The following is a 20,462-nucleotide window of genomic DNA, read 5'->3' as shown; positions in this document are numbered from 1 at the left end:
GTATTTTGATCTAAATTTTCCAGTAGTATTGGCCTTGAGTAATGTTTGTTTTTGATGTAAGCGTGTATTGTTGTGATTTGTTGTTTGTTTACTTTAATTTTGAATAACATTTCTAACTTAAAATGGCTTTGGTTGCGTCGTAACCACGCACGCTGAAAGGTATAGAAATTATGAAGATAATTACATCTTCTTTACAAACGTTAAAATATACTCCAAAGACACATTTAGGTTTCTTACAATCATTTTATAGTTATAAATTTTCATATTATTATACTTACAATACAAATCCACTCGAACATTCGCGCGTTGTGGAGACAGCAGCATGGTATTGTCAGCTGTAGATATCGTAGCCGTGCAGATATACACTGCGGAGAAGTGCGCTCTGGTCACGTTGGTCACGACCAGGCTGAGTGACCGGGTACTTACAATACAAATCCACTCGAACACTCGCGCGTTGTGGAGACAGCAGCATTGTGTTATCAGCTGTGCATGTGTACACTGCGGAGAGGTGCGCTCTGGTCGCGTTGGTCATGACCAGGCTGAGTGACCGGGTACTTACAATACAAATCCACTCGAACACTCGCGCGTTGTGGAGACAGCAGCATCGTATTATCTGCTGTACAGGTGTACACTGCGGAGAGGTGCGCTCTGGTCGCGTTGGTCACGACCAGGCTGAGTGACCGGGTACTTACAATACAAATCCACTCGAACACTCGCGCGTTGTGGAGACAGCAGCATCGTATTATCTGCTGTACAGGTGTACACTGCGGAGAGGTGCGCTCTGGTCGCGTTGGTCACGACCAGGCTGAGTGACCGGGTACTTACAATACAAATCCACTCGAACACTCGCGCGTTGTGGAGACAGCAGCATGGTGTTATCAGCTGTGCAGGTGTACACTGCGGAGAGGTGCGCTCTGGTCGCGTTGGTCACGACCAGGCTGAGTGACCGCGTCCCATGCTGGACCTCTCCCGCGGAGAGGGTAGCAAGGACCGTTTCGCCTTGTAACCATTGTACTCGCGGGATGGGGTTACCTGTAAAAGATAAAGGATATAATATGTATAATACATTATATTATTAATTATTAACTATGTATAAACGCAGTATATGGACGCGAGGTTACAAATAGTACCTACTTAAATCATTTTAATTTTGATTGTGAATATCACAAAAAATAAAAAAAAATAAAATATTTTGCTTGGTGAACTAATGAGTCGTGAAACAATAAGAATTTTGAAAGATATGCTACAATAATAGTATACTAACTCCATTAATTATAAAAATGCATTCATAAATTCATAATACATCATTTAATCGGACTTTTCATATTCAATAACTTTATTTAATTAGTAAGAATACAGTGAGTAGGAACGTCGACTAATCACATATTAAACTTTTTTATGTTAGCAAAGAAAAAAACGTATACACATATAAATAACTTTTCAATATGTGAATAACATTCATACATTTCTAAAGATAGAACAAAAATCACGAGACTTAGAGAAGAGTTCTTTTTCCATATAGACTATATAAAAATACATACAAATTGGGACAAAAGCTTGAAAACATTAACATATTCAAATATAAACACTGGCTGAATGAACTGGAACAGGAGTTTTATTAAACCATATATCAAAACTTAATACTGTTGAAACATTTTAAGTACTCGGTATAATTACGTGTCATCAATCATTTCAATTCAACTCGGTTGCACTAAGAACTTTGATACACTTTTCCGTTATATATTCGATCATTTATCTTCATTGATATAAGTAGTTCCCGACACGAGAGCTATAATGTCGATCCATGAGTTTTGGCTTCAATACTAGCTGCGACACGCGGTGGCGGTCGAAAATATCTATCTAAAATGGTCTATGTTCTTTTGTTAAAAATATTAACTGAAAAATATACTTAGTGTAGTAAAATCAAAGTAACTAATATACACACTTCTACCTTTAGTATCAATTTAATTAGCTGCTATGTCATAAAATACATTTCAGCAAATATGTTAAAAATAACCAATCATCACTCCAAATAACAATACATAATTATGCGTTATAATTTAATTTTATATTTGATCCCAAGATTCCTTTTCAAGACATTGCGTATGTCCAATCCAACACGCTATATAAATAAGTTAACAAATTGATTTTCCTAAATCCTACAACATATTTGCTTATCCAGCTAATGATTCTATCAAAGTACAAGGCAATATTATATCCTCTAAGAGAGGAATAAAAGAAAATAAGTGTTAGCAGCTTCTACGTATAATGTCAATCAAGTCGATTGAAGGATTTAGGTTGTTTCTGTACAATTATTCTTTGGACTATTTCATCTGTATTCGATACGTATTAGAGGGATTTGTTTTGGTACTTGATGGTTTTTGATCTATTTTCTATTTTATGTTTTGCAAATATGCGCCAAAATGAAATGATTAAATTAAATATTCTAGAAATTAGCACTAGAAAAACTAGTAAACGACATACAAAGAGTGCTACCAAGCTTGATGACATAGTTATAATAATGAATCAATTAAGTAAATACAATTGATATTCAAAACAAAAATCACAATACCCAAACTTTTGTTACTAAGTAAATTTCAGTACTACCACTTCAGTCTTAACTTTTAAACACCTTTACAAGTAATAATAAAAATTGATTATTATTCGTAAAGTTGGCTATTAAATTTTATCTAACACTGTCCGGAGTGTGGAAATGACAGCAATTTTGAAGGACGCCATCTCAAGATTAACATTGAGTCAGCGATCCCCACGGATTTTTCTTTTTCTTTGAAATATTTGAGGCTATTTCGTTTAAGTGTTAGCACATAAATATAATACTGTAAGTCTTTAAAGTATACTAAAAATATTCATATTTCGATAGGTATTCCATTTCACACATAAACTGATTCTCAAGCTCTACAAATATTTTTCCTACTACCGAAATTAGATATCAGATAAAAATGCTAAAGGTCAGTTACCAAGAATAAGAAAATTAAATTATTGTATCGAAACTATAAATAATGAAAAACTGAAAACTGAAAATTAAAACAACGTAAACCTAAAAACGTCACAGATTTTCTGTATACATAATATATTGAAACTTTCAATGTAAGCAAGAGAGCCAGAGCCTGATATCATATTAATAAAGGTGAAATAAAGATTTATTCCATTAGAAAAAAAAATGTTACCTCATGACCCAATAACAAACCGTATATTTAATAAAGTGAAATTGTCTTACCCCCCACCACGGAGCAAATAAGTTTGAAGTCACCTCCTTCATTGTAAGGGCCCGCAACTCCAGATATTTCTTTGCCGAATTCGTCAAAGATCACCGGCTTAGATGGTAGCTCTGAAAAACGTTTGTTATGTTAAACAGTTGTTTATTCTGCGGCGAGGTGATTTAGGATGAATAAAAATGGTTTTATTATAAAAAATGTCAGTGCGTGGTATGTTAATATCGGCGTTATGTATTCGGGGTACGAATTTTTATTCTGTGTTGTATTTTGGTGTTGATTTTCAAGGTTTAAATGTCTTATGTTTGTGTGTTAAGCTTTTGATGAAACTTCAAAAATGTGAGCGAAGATCAAATATTCACAATTAAACATCAACAATTGATAAGAAATTTATTTGAAAAAAAGTAGTATACCAGCGCCATATTATAATTATGGATATAGTTTTTTCAGAATTTCTTTATAAATATCTTAAATTATCAAAATTTGAAAATATACCGAATAGCAGAATATTAGGAATAGTAAAAAATAAAAGTGATATTTTCATACTTCAGATCGTATACTCTACGTTTTTATACATTATCTAACTAATAGATTAGATACAACTTTTATCAACTCAACAGCTTTACGCATCTCAAAGGGTCAAGTACCGTATTATATGAGGAAGTTTTGGGTACGAAATCAAACATTTTATATTTAACTGCTCTTTGATTTTAATACAAAAGTTTCTTATTTTTAAACTACGATGTTCTATATTTTTATAACATTGAATAGCGATTAAACGCTATAATACTTTAGGCACTCAATGTGTCTGCAATGAAACATGTTTCATATTTGTTCAAAATAAAAATCCAATAAATAATTGTTTATAAACTGATATGATAAACGATGACAGATAAAATGATCGAACACCAGGCGAACAGGAAAAACAAGAAAGTATCGGATTAATAATTTTATTTCATTTCTATAAAATCCGTCTATTTCATACCACTTCAATGTTATTAATAGATAAAATAAAGTCCGGACTTTTCTCGAATCAATGCTGCCGTACATTTCCTTTATGTAGTGTTCTAGCTTCTACTTTCTAACTAATTAATAGTTTTAACTTAATTAGTCCCCAGTTCAGAGAAAAAATCTAAAAGCATTGCAATGTTTAATACTACAACTTTGTACGTATTTCAGTTCCACTCGTAGCCAAGGGCATTATATAGAACATAAAAATTAAACGTTGAATAAAATGGCACCTAAGATCTTTGAAGTTAATTCTCAAGGCATATTAAATTGTTGGCGCCTGTCGCCTGTTAAATTGTAATTAAGATTATATTTCTTGAATAACTGAGAGTTAAATATATGAAAGCGTTTATTTAAGACGAGATTGTATGAGTTTAATGTTGAGTTGATACATATTGTCATTGTTACGAATGGATTTATGGTTTCGATTAATATACGATTCAAAATTAGTGCCGTACTAGAAGAGCAATAGATCTTGGGCCTTAGACAAAGTAACAATTAAAAAACGATAACGAAGTTGGAAAAGGCAAAAATGTATGGGATTGACATACGCCGCGTTAGATCACGTGGTCTATCGAATGTCAATCCCATACATTTTTCCTTTTCTAACTTCGTTATCGTTTTTTAATTGTTACTTTGTCTACGGGCCCTTGTCTTTTAAATACACTCAGATAACGATGTGCTGTTGGAAGGAGTAAAGGAAAGGATAGTCTACAGGCCGGTATATAAAAAAAATATGGGTCATTTGAACCACCAGGTGACCTATCTAGAACGATAAAGACCATAAAATAATAGGATTCAGCACTATGCCGTCACTTGTCAAATCACCCCCTGGATTGAAATAGTATGACACAGATGCCGTACATAATCAAATGACCAAATTTACGGCCCTGAAATTCTCGGAAAATAAATAAAAAATTCCACTTTGTGGACCACCATTTTTGTACGGCACTGTGCGTTTTCTTATTATTTTAAATGGATCTAAGGTGATCTCTGGTTAAGAATGCCGTACAAAATATATGACCAAAATTTACCGAGTCTACCTGTACTTTCGAATTCTCATCTGTACTCAGTTGGACAGCTTACAAGTGACGGCATAGTGCTGAATCTTATTATTTTATGCTCTTATATCGTTCTAGATAGGTCACCTGGTGCTTCAAATGACCCATATTTTTTATATACCGGCCTGTAGTCTAGGAGTATTAGAAAAAAACCACTATGTATGTATAACACAATCGACAAAATGAAATTAAAGGGATGTTTTTTGCCACTTGTAATTGGCAAATTATATGATTTTACCTGAAAAGTTCTGATGAATAAGTCGATATTTTGATGTTATCTTGGCTGTCCTCTTGTAACTACAATACGACATTTTGTATATTGCAAACAAAATCACTCAAAAAGTATAACAAATGCCCAATTTAAAATCACAACACAGCTCATCACAATCAAATTGAAGTCGGGTTTTACCAAATTGTGGATAAACAAGCCGGGCGGAGGAAATGAAAATGTTTTCGTTCAGAAACAAAAGGTTTGATGGCACGAGTGTTGAGAAGGATCTGGGCAATCATTGGATGCTTTCAACGCCATTGCCGCTACGCTGATATCGCTTACCGAAATGAACAGATGCTGCCTCATTGTTCCGTACGTGGGATAAATGAGAATCAGTACAATAATTATGCGGTTGGGTTATTAAAAAGTTGATTTACATGTGCGATTGTGGAAGCTTTTGTTTGTTTCAATTTCTGTTCGAAAATTAAACATGATAACTGATTTGCGAGCGTTTAAAACTTTTATGGGGTATTTCATGACTTTCTTTATGTTGATACCCTTTTGTATATATTTAATCTGTGACAATACATTTACGCTTTAAGTAATATTATACACTCTACATTAACCATCTATGATTTATTATGGCCTATAGTTTGGTGGTTAGAAACAAAATATTTATTTTGATAATTTGATACAATTGTAGTTTCAGGCTTGTAAAGATTTATCAGTTGGTACATAAACCTTTGAAAAGAACATTCAATTTTGTGGTTACATGTTTATAATACGTAGTACATACAAAGGAATGTGGACAACAATTTAACATCATTGAGCATGATATTATCGTCTTCCCTGGGCTGTAAAACGTGGGTCCGCATTCATCCAAATTCTATTATCGTAAATAAATGTCGTGAAAAGGTGTTTCAATGTACCTACACCTTTTACGCAGTTGAGTACGTGACTGATAAGAGAAGAAATAAATATAAACACCAGATTTTGAGTATCATCTAAATTCTAAACTAATATTATAAAACTGAAGAGTTTGTTTGTTTGAACGCGCTAATCTCAGCAACTACTTGTCCAATTTGAAAAATTATTTCGGTGTTAGATAGCCCATTTATCGAGGAAAGCTTATAGGCTATATTATATTATCATCACGCTAAGACCAACAGGAGCGGAGCAATGCGGCTGAAACCGCGGGACACAGCTAGTCATAAGTATATTTGTGCGATGAAATGAAAAGTTCATATAAAATTATGAATTATTTAAATAAATATCATATCTAATTTGTTTATATAAACAACTATTCACGGTTAGTTTGATGTTTTCATAACATTTTATGATATTTATTCATGATGGTTTTTATACAATTTTTATACGATACAACATCACTTATTAAACAGCGTTTAGACACTTTTAAAATATTACATTGCTCCTGTATTTTTAAGCGAATTTAATTAATACGCCTCTCGTTATATTCCAATTTCCGTTAGCTTAATTAAAATCACAAACAATAGGTAAGTCCTTTTAATTCCGCAAACGGTTTATAATTCAAAAACCGTGTATAATATAATATAAAAACCTGCCTACTTTATTTACGTGAAATTTCTCTCTCATCAATATGAAAATGTGAGGGAATGATGAATGTATTGACATAAAAGATATGTTACCCATTGTATAGAGCACAGGTGTGAAGATAAGAATTCTTTCCATGGAAATTGTTCAAGCGATTTTCTTAGAACGCTGTGGACTATAGCACCAATTCGTTTAAGTAAGTAGTAAGACGTTGGTCTAGTGGAAGTAGTACAAGAGGACAAGGTTCAAGATAGGTCCTAGGTTTATGATCTTAATAGTTCAAAAATGTTTGTATTTTTTATTTAAATATCGTCGCGAAATTACTATGAGGAGTGGTGAAGTATAGTGTAGTTATAGAACGAAATAGATCTTCTTATATATAAAAATGAATCGCAAAATGTGTTGGTAAGCGCATAACTTGAGAACGGCTGAACCGATTTCGATAATTCTTTTTTATTATATTCCTTGAAGTACGAGGATGGTTTTTATGTAGAGAAAACGTAAATATGTACCACGGGCGAAGTCGGGGCGGACCGCTAGTATTTAAATATTTTTAATTCTTGTTTTAAGTCTCAATGTAGCCAAAAAATAACTAAAAATAAGTACAGATTTTAAATTTAATGCAGAAAATAAATTAATTAAAGAACATCTATCTATAACAAACGTTAAATAAATAATCAACAATGATTACAAAAGCATTACTTTCTTAATTTTCTTCATCATTTCGCTCAATTTATTTTTTTTTTCAAAATGCGTCTATAATATCACCCTTTTAAAAATAAACCTCTATCGTATGATAAAAATAAACTCAATAGTAATTATTGGCCACATTAAGTGACCTTGTATAAAAGCTTTTCAATAATGTATTTTTACTTTGTATAACGAAAAAAGTGCTTCAATCAGAGTATTAATTAATTTTATTACAATATATTTTAGGAACATTTTTTTTAATAAATGTCAACTTTACTTTTGTCTATCCCTTGAGGCTTTTTAAACCTGTATAAAAATAATAAATGCTTAGTGAAACTTACTGAATGTACTGTATGTAAGAATAAACAAGGTTCTACAATAATTATCAACTTATTAAAAACTATTGTAAAAATGTTATTCATCCTTTTAAGTAATTGTTAAACGTCCAATCCAATAAATTCATTTAAAAGAAAACTCGAAACACCACTGTGTAAGCAATTGATTTAGGATAGACGTAAACGTAAACTAAGTTTGCCAGTCTGACTACTATTTGCAGTGGTCTGGATTTAGAATCGCCAATTTATCAAATTGATTGTGAAATGCTTTTAAAAACGTGTAAATCATACTTCAGTATGAATTAGGATGGACTAGTCTTGTTACGAAAAGGAGATGTTAAAATTTTGACGTTATAATTATGTGATATGAAATCTAGTTCCATTTTTGGATTTAAAATTTAAGGTACCATAGGTAAGGTACTTTTATGTAAGTCATTACTGATCATAGAATAAAAAAGTGAAAATTTTCAAAAGAAAAAAATATTGTAAGTATTTAAATAAGTAAAATGGAATATTTTATTTATTGAAATTATAGTAAAAATTATAGTATTTCAATATTTACGTAAGTCTTTTATGTCTTCTTGAATAAAATGCAATGAATAGATATTATGTTATTTAATTGATATTATTATATTATGTTGAAAGTTCATCAGTGTAAGAAAATTTTAATTTTTACTACTAATATATTTTCACTTATAATAAATACCACAAGAGCTTCAAAATTATCGGGTATTTTCCGATAGGTTCGTTGCAAACAAATGAAGGAGTCAAGTTTTTAGTCAAGGTTAAAAAATCACGAGCGCGAAGCGCGAATGATTTTTCCTGAAAAACTTGACGACTTTATTTGTTTGCAGGGAACCTTGAGGGAAATGCCAGATAATTTTGAAGGTCGTGTGGTATTCGGGAGATTATTTTTCCGTCCCAAATGTCGGCCAATAATTTCACAATTGAATTGAACCTGTCAGTTTTACGTCAACGACCAGAGAAAATTTTCAAAAAATTATCAGTATAATACCATGTAGGTTGTACCACGTGACGTCGAATGGTGCAATTCTATTGGTCGATATTTATTTATTTAACTCTTTAATAGTTGTACAGAAGCCTTAGAACTACTTACACAATACACATAGAACAGAGTACAACTATTTTGGCGGCCTTATCACTTAATAGTGATCTCTTCCAGGCAACCACGGTAAAAGGTAAACAAGCAAAAAGATCACTAATTGGCGGGACGAGAACAGAAAAAGAACAATTAATAGCAAGAAAACAAAAAATAATAATATATATCTACCATAAATAATACATGTCCATACACAATATCACATATACTATACATATACAATCGATATTTGAGTCGGAAAAATAATCAACAATATAAAACGCAAATTAAGCGCGTCACACAATGACGCGAAATTTTGTGGGTCATTTAACAACATGTAACAGGATGGCGGTTCTACAGGAGTCTTAGTACGCAATGACAAAAAGAAAAACGATGGTCCAAACGCTGATACCGGATGCGTTAATATACTGTTATATAAAATATAACAGTATCTTAAGAAAAAATATTATAGTATATATATTCACCGTGTGTGACGCGCTTTATCAATTACAGTATCGTGCCAACACATATATCAATTACTAGTCACAATAAGACTGAAACATGATGACTAAATTAACGGTAATTCAAAAAATCTACAACTACCGTCAGTTTCCATACAATACACTCGCATAGAAACAATCGAGATTACCGTCACCAATAAAAGTTATTACACATGGAACGATACAAACTTACAGTTCTAGTGCAATCGCTTATTGTAAATACGATCCCAGTTCTGAGTTAGCACAACTATAAATTGAATCTGATGCAGCGAGTTTCAAATTTGTCGTATTTTGTTATTCCGGACGTTTGAAAAGTTCATTTGAAAGGGCATGTCGTAATGCCAGATAATATTACTAGTGGAATTCAAAGGGCGCTGTATGTTTTAAAAATGTTACTCGAGTTTCATTTAAAAGCACGACGACGTGATTTCCATAATAATTTTAAAACGATACATGCGCTACACGAGTGAATTATTATGAGAAATGAACAGTTTTAAATCTGATTACGTTCTGGGGCTTGGATTTTCGAAGTTTTTGTTGTTGTGTTTTGCTTTTGAATGTTTAAACATTCTGAATATTAAAAATTGAATAAAAGAAATATAAAAAATAATATGCATATTGATTTAAAATAAGGCTTTAAAATTTAAGTACCAAAAATGTCCTAAGAGAAAACGTTACGTACGACTGTGACTAGTAACTGCATTTTCTTTTGAACAGCAAATTTACTATTCAAATCCAATAATTTTAGCATATATAGGTCTCTTTACAACACAAAAATAACATCCCTAAATGACGTGAAAATGTAAAAAATAAACAGCTACTCAAACCGAGCATTTCAAAGGCAAGATCATAATATAAAGTACAACATAATATAAATAATACGAAGATCACAAAACCGACCTAATGTGGCGGAGAGATCACAAATTTAACGTTCGCCACATTTCACCGAAATCTGACTCACAGATTTTATTTACATATGTACATAACTCGCGACTTGGTGTGCATTTGTCCCACATTATACATACCCCAATAAAATTCGGGAGAGTAATAAATGAACCCTTATGACGCTGTTTAAACGTAACCGCGCGGTTTGTAAGGACAGTGGAAGCTGGCCTCGATATCTAAAACTCATATATTATGGAACGGTGCAGAAATTTCATTCTATATGCGCTCCAGTTTGCTGTAAATGCAGTTTCGGATGTCTGCTAGAAATGCGGTGAAAGGAGTTTTTATTTTAAAATATTTTCAGTCGATTCTCGTGGGAGTGAGTGTCGTGTTTGCGGCGCATTAAATATTGATAATGTTGCAAGATATTCTGATCGCAGTTTTGTTAACATAACGTGACTACAATGTTTTTGCGTTTTTATTGTATTCGATTTCGGAAAGCACTCTTATCCCTTGTTCGACGTTCTTACTACCGATTAAGACTTGAAACAGAAAACGCAGTTCATTGGTAATTTATATTATTTTTTATTCATAGTAGAATTACTTAGTTTGAATATAGGTATGAATACAAAATAAACGACATAATCTCTATTTAATTGACATCATGAATTGATATCATTTTTAGAAAAGAAATGTACAAATTAATTAAAAGAAATGGAACCGTCTGCATTTATATTTAAGAAATAATGAATCAAAGTGGAACTCTGACCTCTGTAATAGGTAAATGTAATATACCTATTACTTTTTTAAGTCTTCCAGCTTAATCAAAAGATGATTACGTTCCCGTGTAATGGAATTCAGTGAAAATCCTTCGTAAACTTAATTTTTCAATGAAATTATGAACATATTTCTTTGAGCATGAAATTTCCAATAAAAAGTCTGTGATAATCAAAATTGCGTTGTTTCCCCAAGAACCAAATATTATATTCTCACAAAGTCAGACGATGTTATCAAAACAGAAACAAATGAACTTGCATTTATAAAACAAAACAGGTTTTAATCATCCCTTGTAACAAAAAACAAGATCAAACAAAAGTCCAATGTTCTTTATTTCCGTCAATAAAAAAGTTGTTGTCCAAACAAAAAAGAAAAGTTTTTCTTGGGAATTACTCGTAAAATTCCTAGCGTTGATTTCATTGGGATAAGGCTCTGGGTGTACGTTTCAGACGGTCGGCTATCATGGCGGCTTAGAATACCTACGCTTTTTTTAAATGGAGATGATAACACAAAGTTTTTGTTTTAATTAAAAGAGAATATTGTAAGGACTGGGGTTAGGCTTAGGCGAGTTCATGAATTTTTAGACGCTTCTTGAATACTTTTAATACTTATGGTGTTTGCATTTGTATAGTAAAAGTTTAATATTATGTACAGAAATATAATACTGTCACAGCCCATGTGTATTATTGTTCAACGATTATTAAGCTATTGCATAGCTTTTATCTCAGACTTTGAGCGCGGCGACCGAATGTAAAAATTCCGTAACGAAAAAACCCAACACCCCCCACTCCAACCGGCACAGCGATGCGATGCTATGCAATAGCTTTACCGCGGCAGTCCTCGAGTGCCACACGTATTTTTTACTGTTCATCGAAGATAACGTAAAATATTGCCGGGCAACTTATCCAAAATAAGAGGACCTCAATCTTTCTTTTATAAAGAACTAACTTACTTGTTATTTATTCTCACAAAATAAACATTCTTGTGATACCTTATAATCATTTTTATAATTTCCAAAAACAATTTGAACAAAGCTTACCGCTTCCCAGAAATCTGGTTTTATTCAATAGCATCCCTTATTTCCATGAGATTAAATACCACACACATAAATAAGAATTATAGATATGCTCAATTAAGAGGAAGGCAAACAGTTTCCTAAAATAGTGACTAACGACTGGAGTTTCTCAGTTAAAACATGATATATGTAAGCATGTTTTAAACTTTTAAAAGGAACTGATTCTCAATTTATTTTCCTCATATTTACGCACACGGGAAACTTTATTAACTCAGATGCCATATTTGTAAATAGTATATGTTTTCATTATATAATTTAGTAACCGAATATTCAGGCTACATTTTAATCACTTTTTTATTTATTATTTATCAAAAAAAATAATCTAAGGGCTAAGTTTGGTTACGCACGCTGCAGTCTGTAATTGCGTTTATTAGACGGTGAAGCTTTTTATTACATAACCGTCCGCGGATTCGTCGACTTCGTCTAAAACCTCATAAATTACCTTCCTCTTGAATCACTCTATCTATTAAAAATAACCGCAACAAAATCGGTTGCGTAGTTTTAAAGATAATTAATTTAAGCTTACTGTGTAGTGATTACTAGTCTTGCATGCATAAAATTTAACGCTATAATATTATCATCTCCCACCGTCTCACCTCTCCAACCTGGATTCCACACAGCTATCTCAAAGGCGTTATAATTTTAAAGTACAAAATGGTTCGGAATGTCGATGTAGAATACACTGTCGTTCAAGGCATGTTATCGGTCGCGTGAGGGTCGGATTTTCGTCGCCTGGATACCAGCAAAGCTGCAACTGTGTGCTGTATAATTTACGACGTCACCACGTTAAGTGTGATAAAATTTGTCGAGTTCCGCTGCATAGTGTTTTAAGCTTAAAACTATTTTGTTGACTCTTTGGCTTAACGTGTGTTGGTATAGGTAAACCAGAATCTGATGGCAAATTGGGAAATCAAAATTTTGAGTATGCAACCCTAGGGAAAATGGACTGAACGATCTTGATACTGCTTAATTTTTATTTTGTCCTCAACATCATTAGTCACATTACATAAGTGAACAATACTGTACTTAATAATGAGATATCCACTTAATATTATGTAGGTACATACTTACATGTATAATATACATATTACTTTTATCTATGTAATACTGTATATTATTATTTACACATACCCATATTTGTATATATTCATTATCATTATGCCATGTAAAAATATGGATGTAATGATAATGCAGATCAAAACTAGATTGCTAATAATTTTTTATAAAATAAAATAAAAATAAAATAAAACTATGTTTATTTTCGTAAGTATTAAAGATACACATATTATAAAATTGACTTGGACAGCTTGGACTTGACAAATAGCCGTATTGGAAACTCCTGTAATAAGTTTTCATAAAATTATATTGTAATCAACAAACAATATTATAGTTACCTACTTATAATATTTTTTATTTTAAGTATCAAAACGTGTAAGTCCAATTTACCAATAAAATATTCAAAATTGAAAATTGTGATGCGTTTGACCCTTCTTCATCGAATGTTTTTCTATACACATTATAAAAAACACCTCTAGCTTGTGATCGCAGCGGCTTTTTCGACATTTTCGAAGATTTTTTAGACAAAATCCTAAAAATTATTCATCAATTGCAAAGAAGACAAATAATTTGACAACCAATTTGATAGTTGTCAAATAAAATTGCCATATGAAAATCTTTTATTTCGTAAATATAAATATGCCATCAGATTCTGGTAGGCCTATAATTTATGAAGTCGTTTAACATGTGTTAATTGGATTTTTCGTTGTGTTTTATAAGTTTATTAATTATTAAAAAAAAGGTTTATAATATGGAATATTATTTGTGTAAAAATAATGCACGAAACATATTACTGTAAAGATGCAGAACCATATATTACAACTTAAAGTTAGGCGTCAAAACTACTGTAAAATACTATGAAAAATGATTTTAATAATAAAACATTGGCGTTTTATTCTCAAAGTTTAAAAGTAATAAAGGGGAAAAACTAAAAGAATATCTATAAAATAATTTAACGGCGGAGTTGGGTATCATCGAAAGTTTGAACTGAATAATAAAATACGAAAGGGTTTGTCTTATCATACATCTGAGATAGCCCGATACACTTTGGGCACAATCGCAATAAAATTTTAATTTTCCTATCCACGTTTTATTGTTCTTGGGAAAACTTAAATCATCTAGATATCATTCTATAGGGAAAAATGTAAGAGCTGGTGAACAAAAAAAAGGTTAACAACACTCTTTAATGGTGATATCTGACGATCCATATACCATAGCAATAACATACATACTACATAGAGATACAATAGTGGAACATAAGCCTGATATTTAAAGAACAATTAATTTAAAACTCAAGAAATCATAATCGTACAATATTAATTAAGATTTTCGAGAAAAATTTGATAAGGTCTTAAAAGTAATTGGGATTGATGATTACTTAATTCGATGAAATATTTCTAGCACACACCTATAATTATTTCCATAATATTACTAGTCGGCTTTTTAAATAAATAAATACACTTCCCGATAAAAAATCTTGCGTGCACGAACCCATTATCGGTATCGGTATAAACAATTTTCAGATCAAATGCAATTTATTTTAACTGGCTCTTACACTATTTCAGTATGAAATTTCCGCGTTGATACCAGGATAAAGAAGGGTCAACTTTATCGCTATTTCTCTTTTATCGTGATTACCCGAGTCTCTGTTCCCTTGTTTTTAGCTTATTTTTTATAAGGAAAAATGTAAGCTTTCATTTCTGTGATGAGGCTTTATTTTGTTGATTTCTCTGATATTTGATTTAACTTTGATAGTGTTAAAATTATGTTATGGCTTGCTATTCACTTGTTAAAGACTTACTGCTATTGCTAAGGTTTTATTATTGAGGAAAGAAAATTAAGACGTGTTAATTGCTTTTTATAAATATTTCTCGTTCCACAGGAACTATTACTAATTTTGAATTTATTTACAATTAACAATAAAAGTAATAATATAAAATCATCAAGTCACTTCGACCATAGAGGTTCGAATCATAGGATTTAGAAAGGAAAGGATCTGATAAGATAAAAACAAATAGCACGATGAAAACTAAAAGGGTTACGTTGTGTATTATAATTATTATTTTCCCAAATTAATTTAAACCAAATTTTTGTATGTTAGTAAAGGTGAGTCTGGAAGAGTAAAATTTTGACTTTTTTAAATCATTTCATATGTAATTTAATAAGGTTGAAATCGTAATTCAAAAGAGTTAAAAGTCAATGAAATATTGCTAATTGGATTTCGAATAATTGCAGGACAGAACACTATCAAATAATTGTTATCTACGCCACTCCAAATATTATTGTATTATTTTGACAGTTGATTCAATTGTTTATCCATGCCATGGAATTTACTCTAGCTTATATTTATTATGGCATTTATTGTTGTTAAATAATATTATTCCGTATTAAAGCTGTATCCTAAGATTTATATATATATATATATTAAATTAGTATGTCAAATATATCATTAAACAGGTTTAAAAAATTGAACGTTCTTTTAATAGACTACAATCGTATTACCCTTTTCAATATAAGATCAATCACGAATATGAAAAGTTCTAAGCCACAGATCATTTAGAACTTTGTCGTAATTCTCTACGTCGCTTTTTATTGTATAGAAAATATGGTATCGTAAAAGCTCAGAATACATTGATAAGCCCTTAACAATATGCAACAGTTCACGACATAAAGCATCATTTTAAAATTCTCAGAACATAAATGTTATACTGCAATCGAGAAGGCTTAGGACGCCTTTTCGCTTCTTATACACGAGAAAAAACAACGAGATCTTCTAATATACGTTTATCTTTGCTTGTGACATCATACAACTTATACGCATTTCTTTTTGAAAACATTTACATTTTTTCTGGTATGACATTAGAATTTAAAATCGTCTTTATCCGGCATACATTTGCGAGGTATTTTCGTCTTTCGGCTCACGAGAAAAGCGTGGCACGTGAATTCATAGGATAGGCTGAAGTTGTATGTTGTTTTAATGGTTTAACTTTACACGTAATCTTGGATTAAAATTTAAACTGGATAATTTATAATCAAAGTTAAATCTAATAGAACAACATTCCTAATAACTAAGAAAATTGTTACATAATATATCTGTGTCTTAATTTGATGATGTGGTCAAATATTAAAATAACAACCCTTAACCAAATTACACACAACCAGTTTAAATATGCATTGAAACCAAACACTGATTAAATTCATGTTAACTATGAATTAGTTATGCCAAGTTCTAGACTATACGTTTACTAATCTCCGTATATTATTACTATACGTACATTGTACTAAAGTGTGTCTCAACATGCGTATCTAAACTCTACCTGATTCATTCTAGTAGCTCGTACTTGAGACTTATCTCTTTGTATGGGACTTGAAGTTTTGAGAATTTTTGCGGCGATGATAAAGGTTCAAAGGTTGCGCCGTCTTTGTTCTCTCACGTTGGAATTTATAAGGTTTTGTATCGTTGTTACAATGAACACCTAGTTTCATGAAACACGATTTCTTTAGAAGCGTTTGTTACTCTATTTTTTTAACGCAAGAACTTTGACCTATATAAGTTATGAATACTAATGAGAATAAGAATAATTGATTTTTTTGAAAAAGTAGGTCCTATAAGCGTTTAATGTAGGAAAAGCATTCCATATTATGTTTCGATTTATTTTATAGTAGGTACATGATAATGTATTTACTCATCATGGTGATTATATAACCTACATTAGCAATTGTGCACAATAAATCTATTCATATTTGAAGAAATAATATCAGTTACTATCAAATATTAATTTTACGTATTTAACTCGACTATAATATATTTTCAATCAAACAATTCACACAGCATTATTTTGAAATTGGGAATTACAAATTATTTAAACCGCATAAACCTAATTTTCTACTTAGTCCTTCTTCCAATACCAAGACCTTCTTGGGTAGATTAACGATAAGTACCTTGCTAGTAATCAAATAATTTAACAACACGATATCTAATTAAAGTTTAGGATTTAGATTTCATCCCTTATTGCGTAGTTACTGAATCAGCGCTATATCGACTATGTTAGCATATTAGGTACCTACCTACCTGTTAAATATTATATTCATCGAGTTTTTTCCAGGTATTTTATTTTTATTCTTTTTTATCGAAATTGAAATATGTTTGTGTAAAACTAAAATAATATATCGTTTTCTTTCTTATTTATCGTACTTGTCAAATACTATAGTTATACTTTTATTTTCTGAATCTTTATTAATATTGTAAATGCGAATGTGTGTTAATTTGATTGTTTATTTGTTTATCTTTCCTTCACGGTTTGATTCCATGATATGATTTTTTTTTATCCAAAAGTAGTTGCTAGAAAGTGACATAGGCTTTTATAAAACACGATGAAATTCAAATCATCACAGGTCAAGTTAAACTTACCAATAACATCCAGTGCGATTCTATAGTTCCTGGTAGGTGACACTTGGAAGTCCACTCTGCACCTATAGATGGCTCTGTCCCTTGACTGTATGTCTCGCACGTGCAGTGAAGAGGTGGGCAGGCCGACCCATCGCGCTCGCTCCCCGAATGTGTCATCTGACCAGTGCCCTGTAGGGCCTGGGACACGTGTGTCGTAGCTGTAACAAAAATATCGGATTGAACTAAATGTTAGGAAATATACTTATGGTGATGGATGGAACGTGTTTTTAGTGTGCGTCAGAGCATTGTCGCTCTGTTTGACGGTATTTTATTGCGTAGTATAACACCATTCTTCGTCTTAGCGCAGCGTCAGTCGTGACTTGTCAGAAAAAATAATTTTTTGCGGGAAGAGCGAATAAGAGCGCTAACCTGTCGCCGTGCTGTGACGCTTAATTGTGTTATACTAGGTATAAAATATTATATCATAAAAATAGACTGCCAAGTTCTGACGTGCGTTACATTAAAAAAATATAACTATTTATGTAGGTAGATAGGTGAGTAGGTACCTACCAATATCTCCAAATAATATTGAAAATTGAGCAAACTAATCCCTGAAATAAATAAAATAATTTTATTCAATGCAATCCAATATTACTCCAGCATTGACAGCTCAAACAAGACAATAGTAACTTAAACCTATCGAAATGAATACAATAAACCAACCAATCTATACGAAATTGTGAAAGCCACAATCAAAACTGTTATGTATTAATGATATTAATCCAGATGAAATAGAAGCATTAACTGACCGAACTATGGGAACCGCGGAACCGTCAAATGATTAGGTTCACCCTAATGCCGCGTCTAAAATAGCTAAACCATGGTTTCATTGAGACCATTGATCATTGAACGTTCATTCTGAAACAGTATTGTATAAATCTATTTTGAATTAAACAACTTTAATTGAACTATAGGAATTGAACGACCAAAAAGCTATTAAAAACCATTATAATATTATGTAGTTACGTAGTTAGATACACAGGTAAACCTAGCCTAAGGGTATCATCAAAATGAGTTTATATTTTTTAAACCAACTTCTCTAAAAATATAAAAGTTTCATAAAAATAAAATCGCTCGAGATATTTCAAAATAAAACTTTATATGAGAACATTTCACATAGTGTAAAATCGTGGATAAACTTTAAAATTTCGTTATTTTTATAGCACATGAGTATTGAATAAAGAAGCCAAATATAAAAGTTTAAATTGAACATAATATTTTTCGTTTTTCGAATATCTTGTGGTAACATAGACAGACAAATTAACATAGTGGTTCATAGCGCCGTCTATCTTCCATTGTAATAAAATCTTTGTTTCTGAAGTTCTCTTTTATTTCTTTGTATTATGGTTTCATTCGAGTTAATGCAAAATTCTTCATCAAGTTATGCACTTATGAAATTTTTTACGTTTCAAAAATTTTCGAAACATACAATCAAATTAATCAATAGATTATTCCAATAAAAATAATTAAATTGAATGTATCACATGGCTAAATTATTACAACCATTCATTGATGCACTTTTGACATTATAAATTGTAATAGGGCTGGCTTATTCATCAACAATTATATGTTCTAGTTTGAGAATTACATTAAAATGATGGCTATCTGGATATCACATTTCGCTTTTCCATTGCATTGAAACTCATCGAAAATCCCTTTTCACCTAGTCTCATTTCGCTCTCAGAAAAGTCATCGAAGCAAAAAATCTCGGGACATTCCGGGGAAGTGACGAAACAGCTTTTGCACCATTCGTTTGCAACTCACAATTGCTTAGCCGTCATAATTCAAGAAGGATTTCCAGCTGGCCATAAATTCTTCGTCCACTGAACCGTTGGACACGAGTGCTGTGATTCCAACTGATTTTACTGCCTTCCATAACTCAGCGTGCATTTTACATTTAAACTGATGATTTTTGTAAACAATAGCGCAATATAATAGCAACGTCCGTGGTTCTTTGTTTTTTCGCATGTGTGTAATGTGTGCATACCTATGTCAATTATAGTGATATACGGTCTCTTTTATAGGTCATTAGACCTATAAATATAATGTGTATAGACTTAAAATACTTTTACGATACTAAATAGCAGTTTTGCAGAACGCATATAACTTTATTCTAAATTGAACAATAGAAATAAAGAAATTCGAGATGTATAAAAGGCGATTCCTTCTTTTCCGACGCTTTAAGCGAGCGTGGACACGGGTAGATTGAGGTATTACACGTCTTGATGGTGATTCAGCTAAATATCTTCACTTCTTCAGCTAAAAAACTCGCGTTAAGTCTATCTATGTCTATCTCTCATTAAACTTACTCATAAAAATTTTAACTGTTTCTAAATCAGCACAAAATACGAATTACATTCATGCTCTATTGATTAAATATTGTAACTTCAATATACCTACTTACTAAGACGACCTTTTTCAAATATATTCAGAGAATAAGAAAACTATCTGACTAAGCTATTTTTAAAATTTACGGCATTTTCACGCGGTCTCTGGCACCATTATACTCG

General features: G+C 31.6%; 1 protein-coding gene across 1 annotated transcript in view; it reads right to left on the bottom strand.

Moving 5' to 3' along the window:
- Nucleotides 1-20,462, bottom strand: part of LOC149902136 (kin of IRRE-like protein 2) — a 155,161-nt gene that overhangs the window by 26,706 nt on the left and 107,993 nt on the right. The window contains exons 4-6 of the mRNA XM_090110132.1: nucleotides 17,914-18,110; nucleotides 3,239-3,349; nucleotides 826-1,032 (exon numbers count right to left, since the gene is read on the bottom strand). Coding sequence (XP_089966258.1) covers nucleotides 826-1,032; nucleotides 3,239-3,349; nucleotides 17,914-18,110 — 515 coding nt within the window. The remainder of the gene's footprint in view (nucleotides 1-825; nucleotides 1,033-3,238; nucleotides 3,350-17,913; nucleotides 18,111-20,462) is intronic.

Source organism: Colias eurytheme, chromosome 15 (assembly GCF_061535395.1).
Source record: "Colias eurytheme isolate Ceu_HAF_F1 chromosome 15, ilColEury1 Martin Lab GWU primary, whole genome shotgun sequence".
NCBI classification, from domain to species: domain Eukaryota; kingdom Metazoa; phylum Arthropoda; class Insecta; order Lepidoptera; family Pieridae; genus Colias; species Colias eurytheme.
Note: the sequence above shows the minus strand (reverse complement) of the source record. Positions and strands in the feature narration are given on the sequence as shown.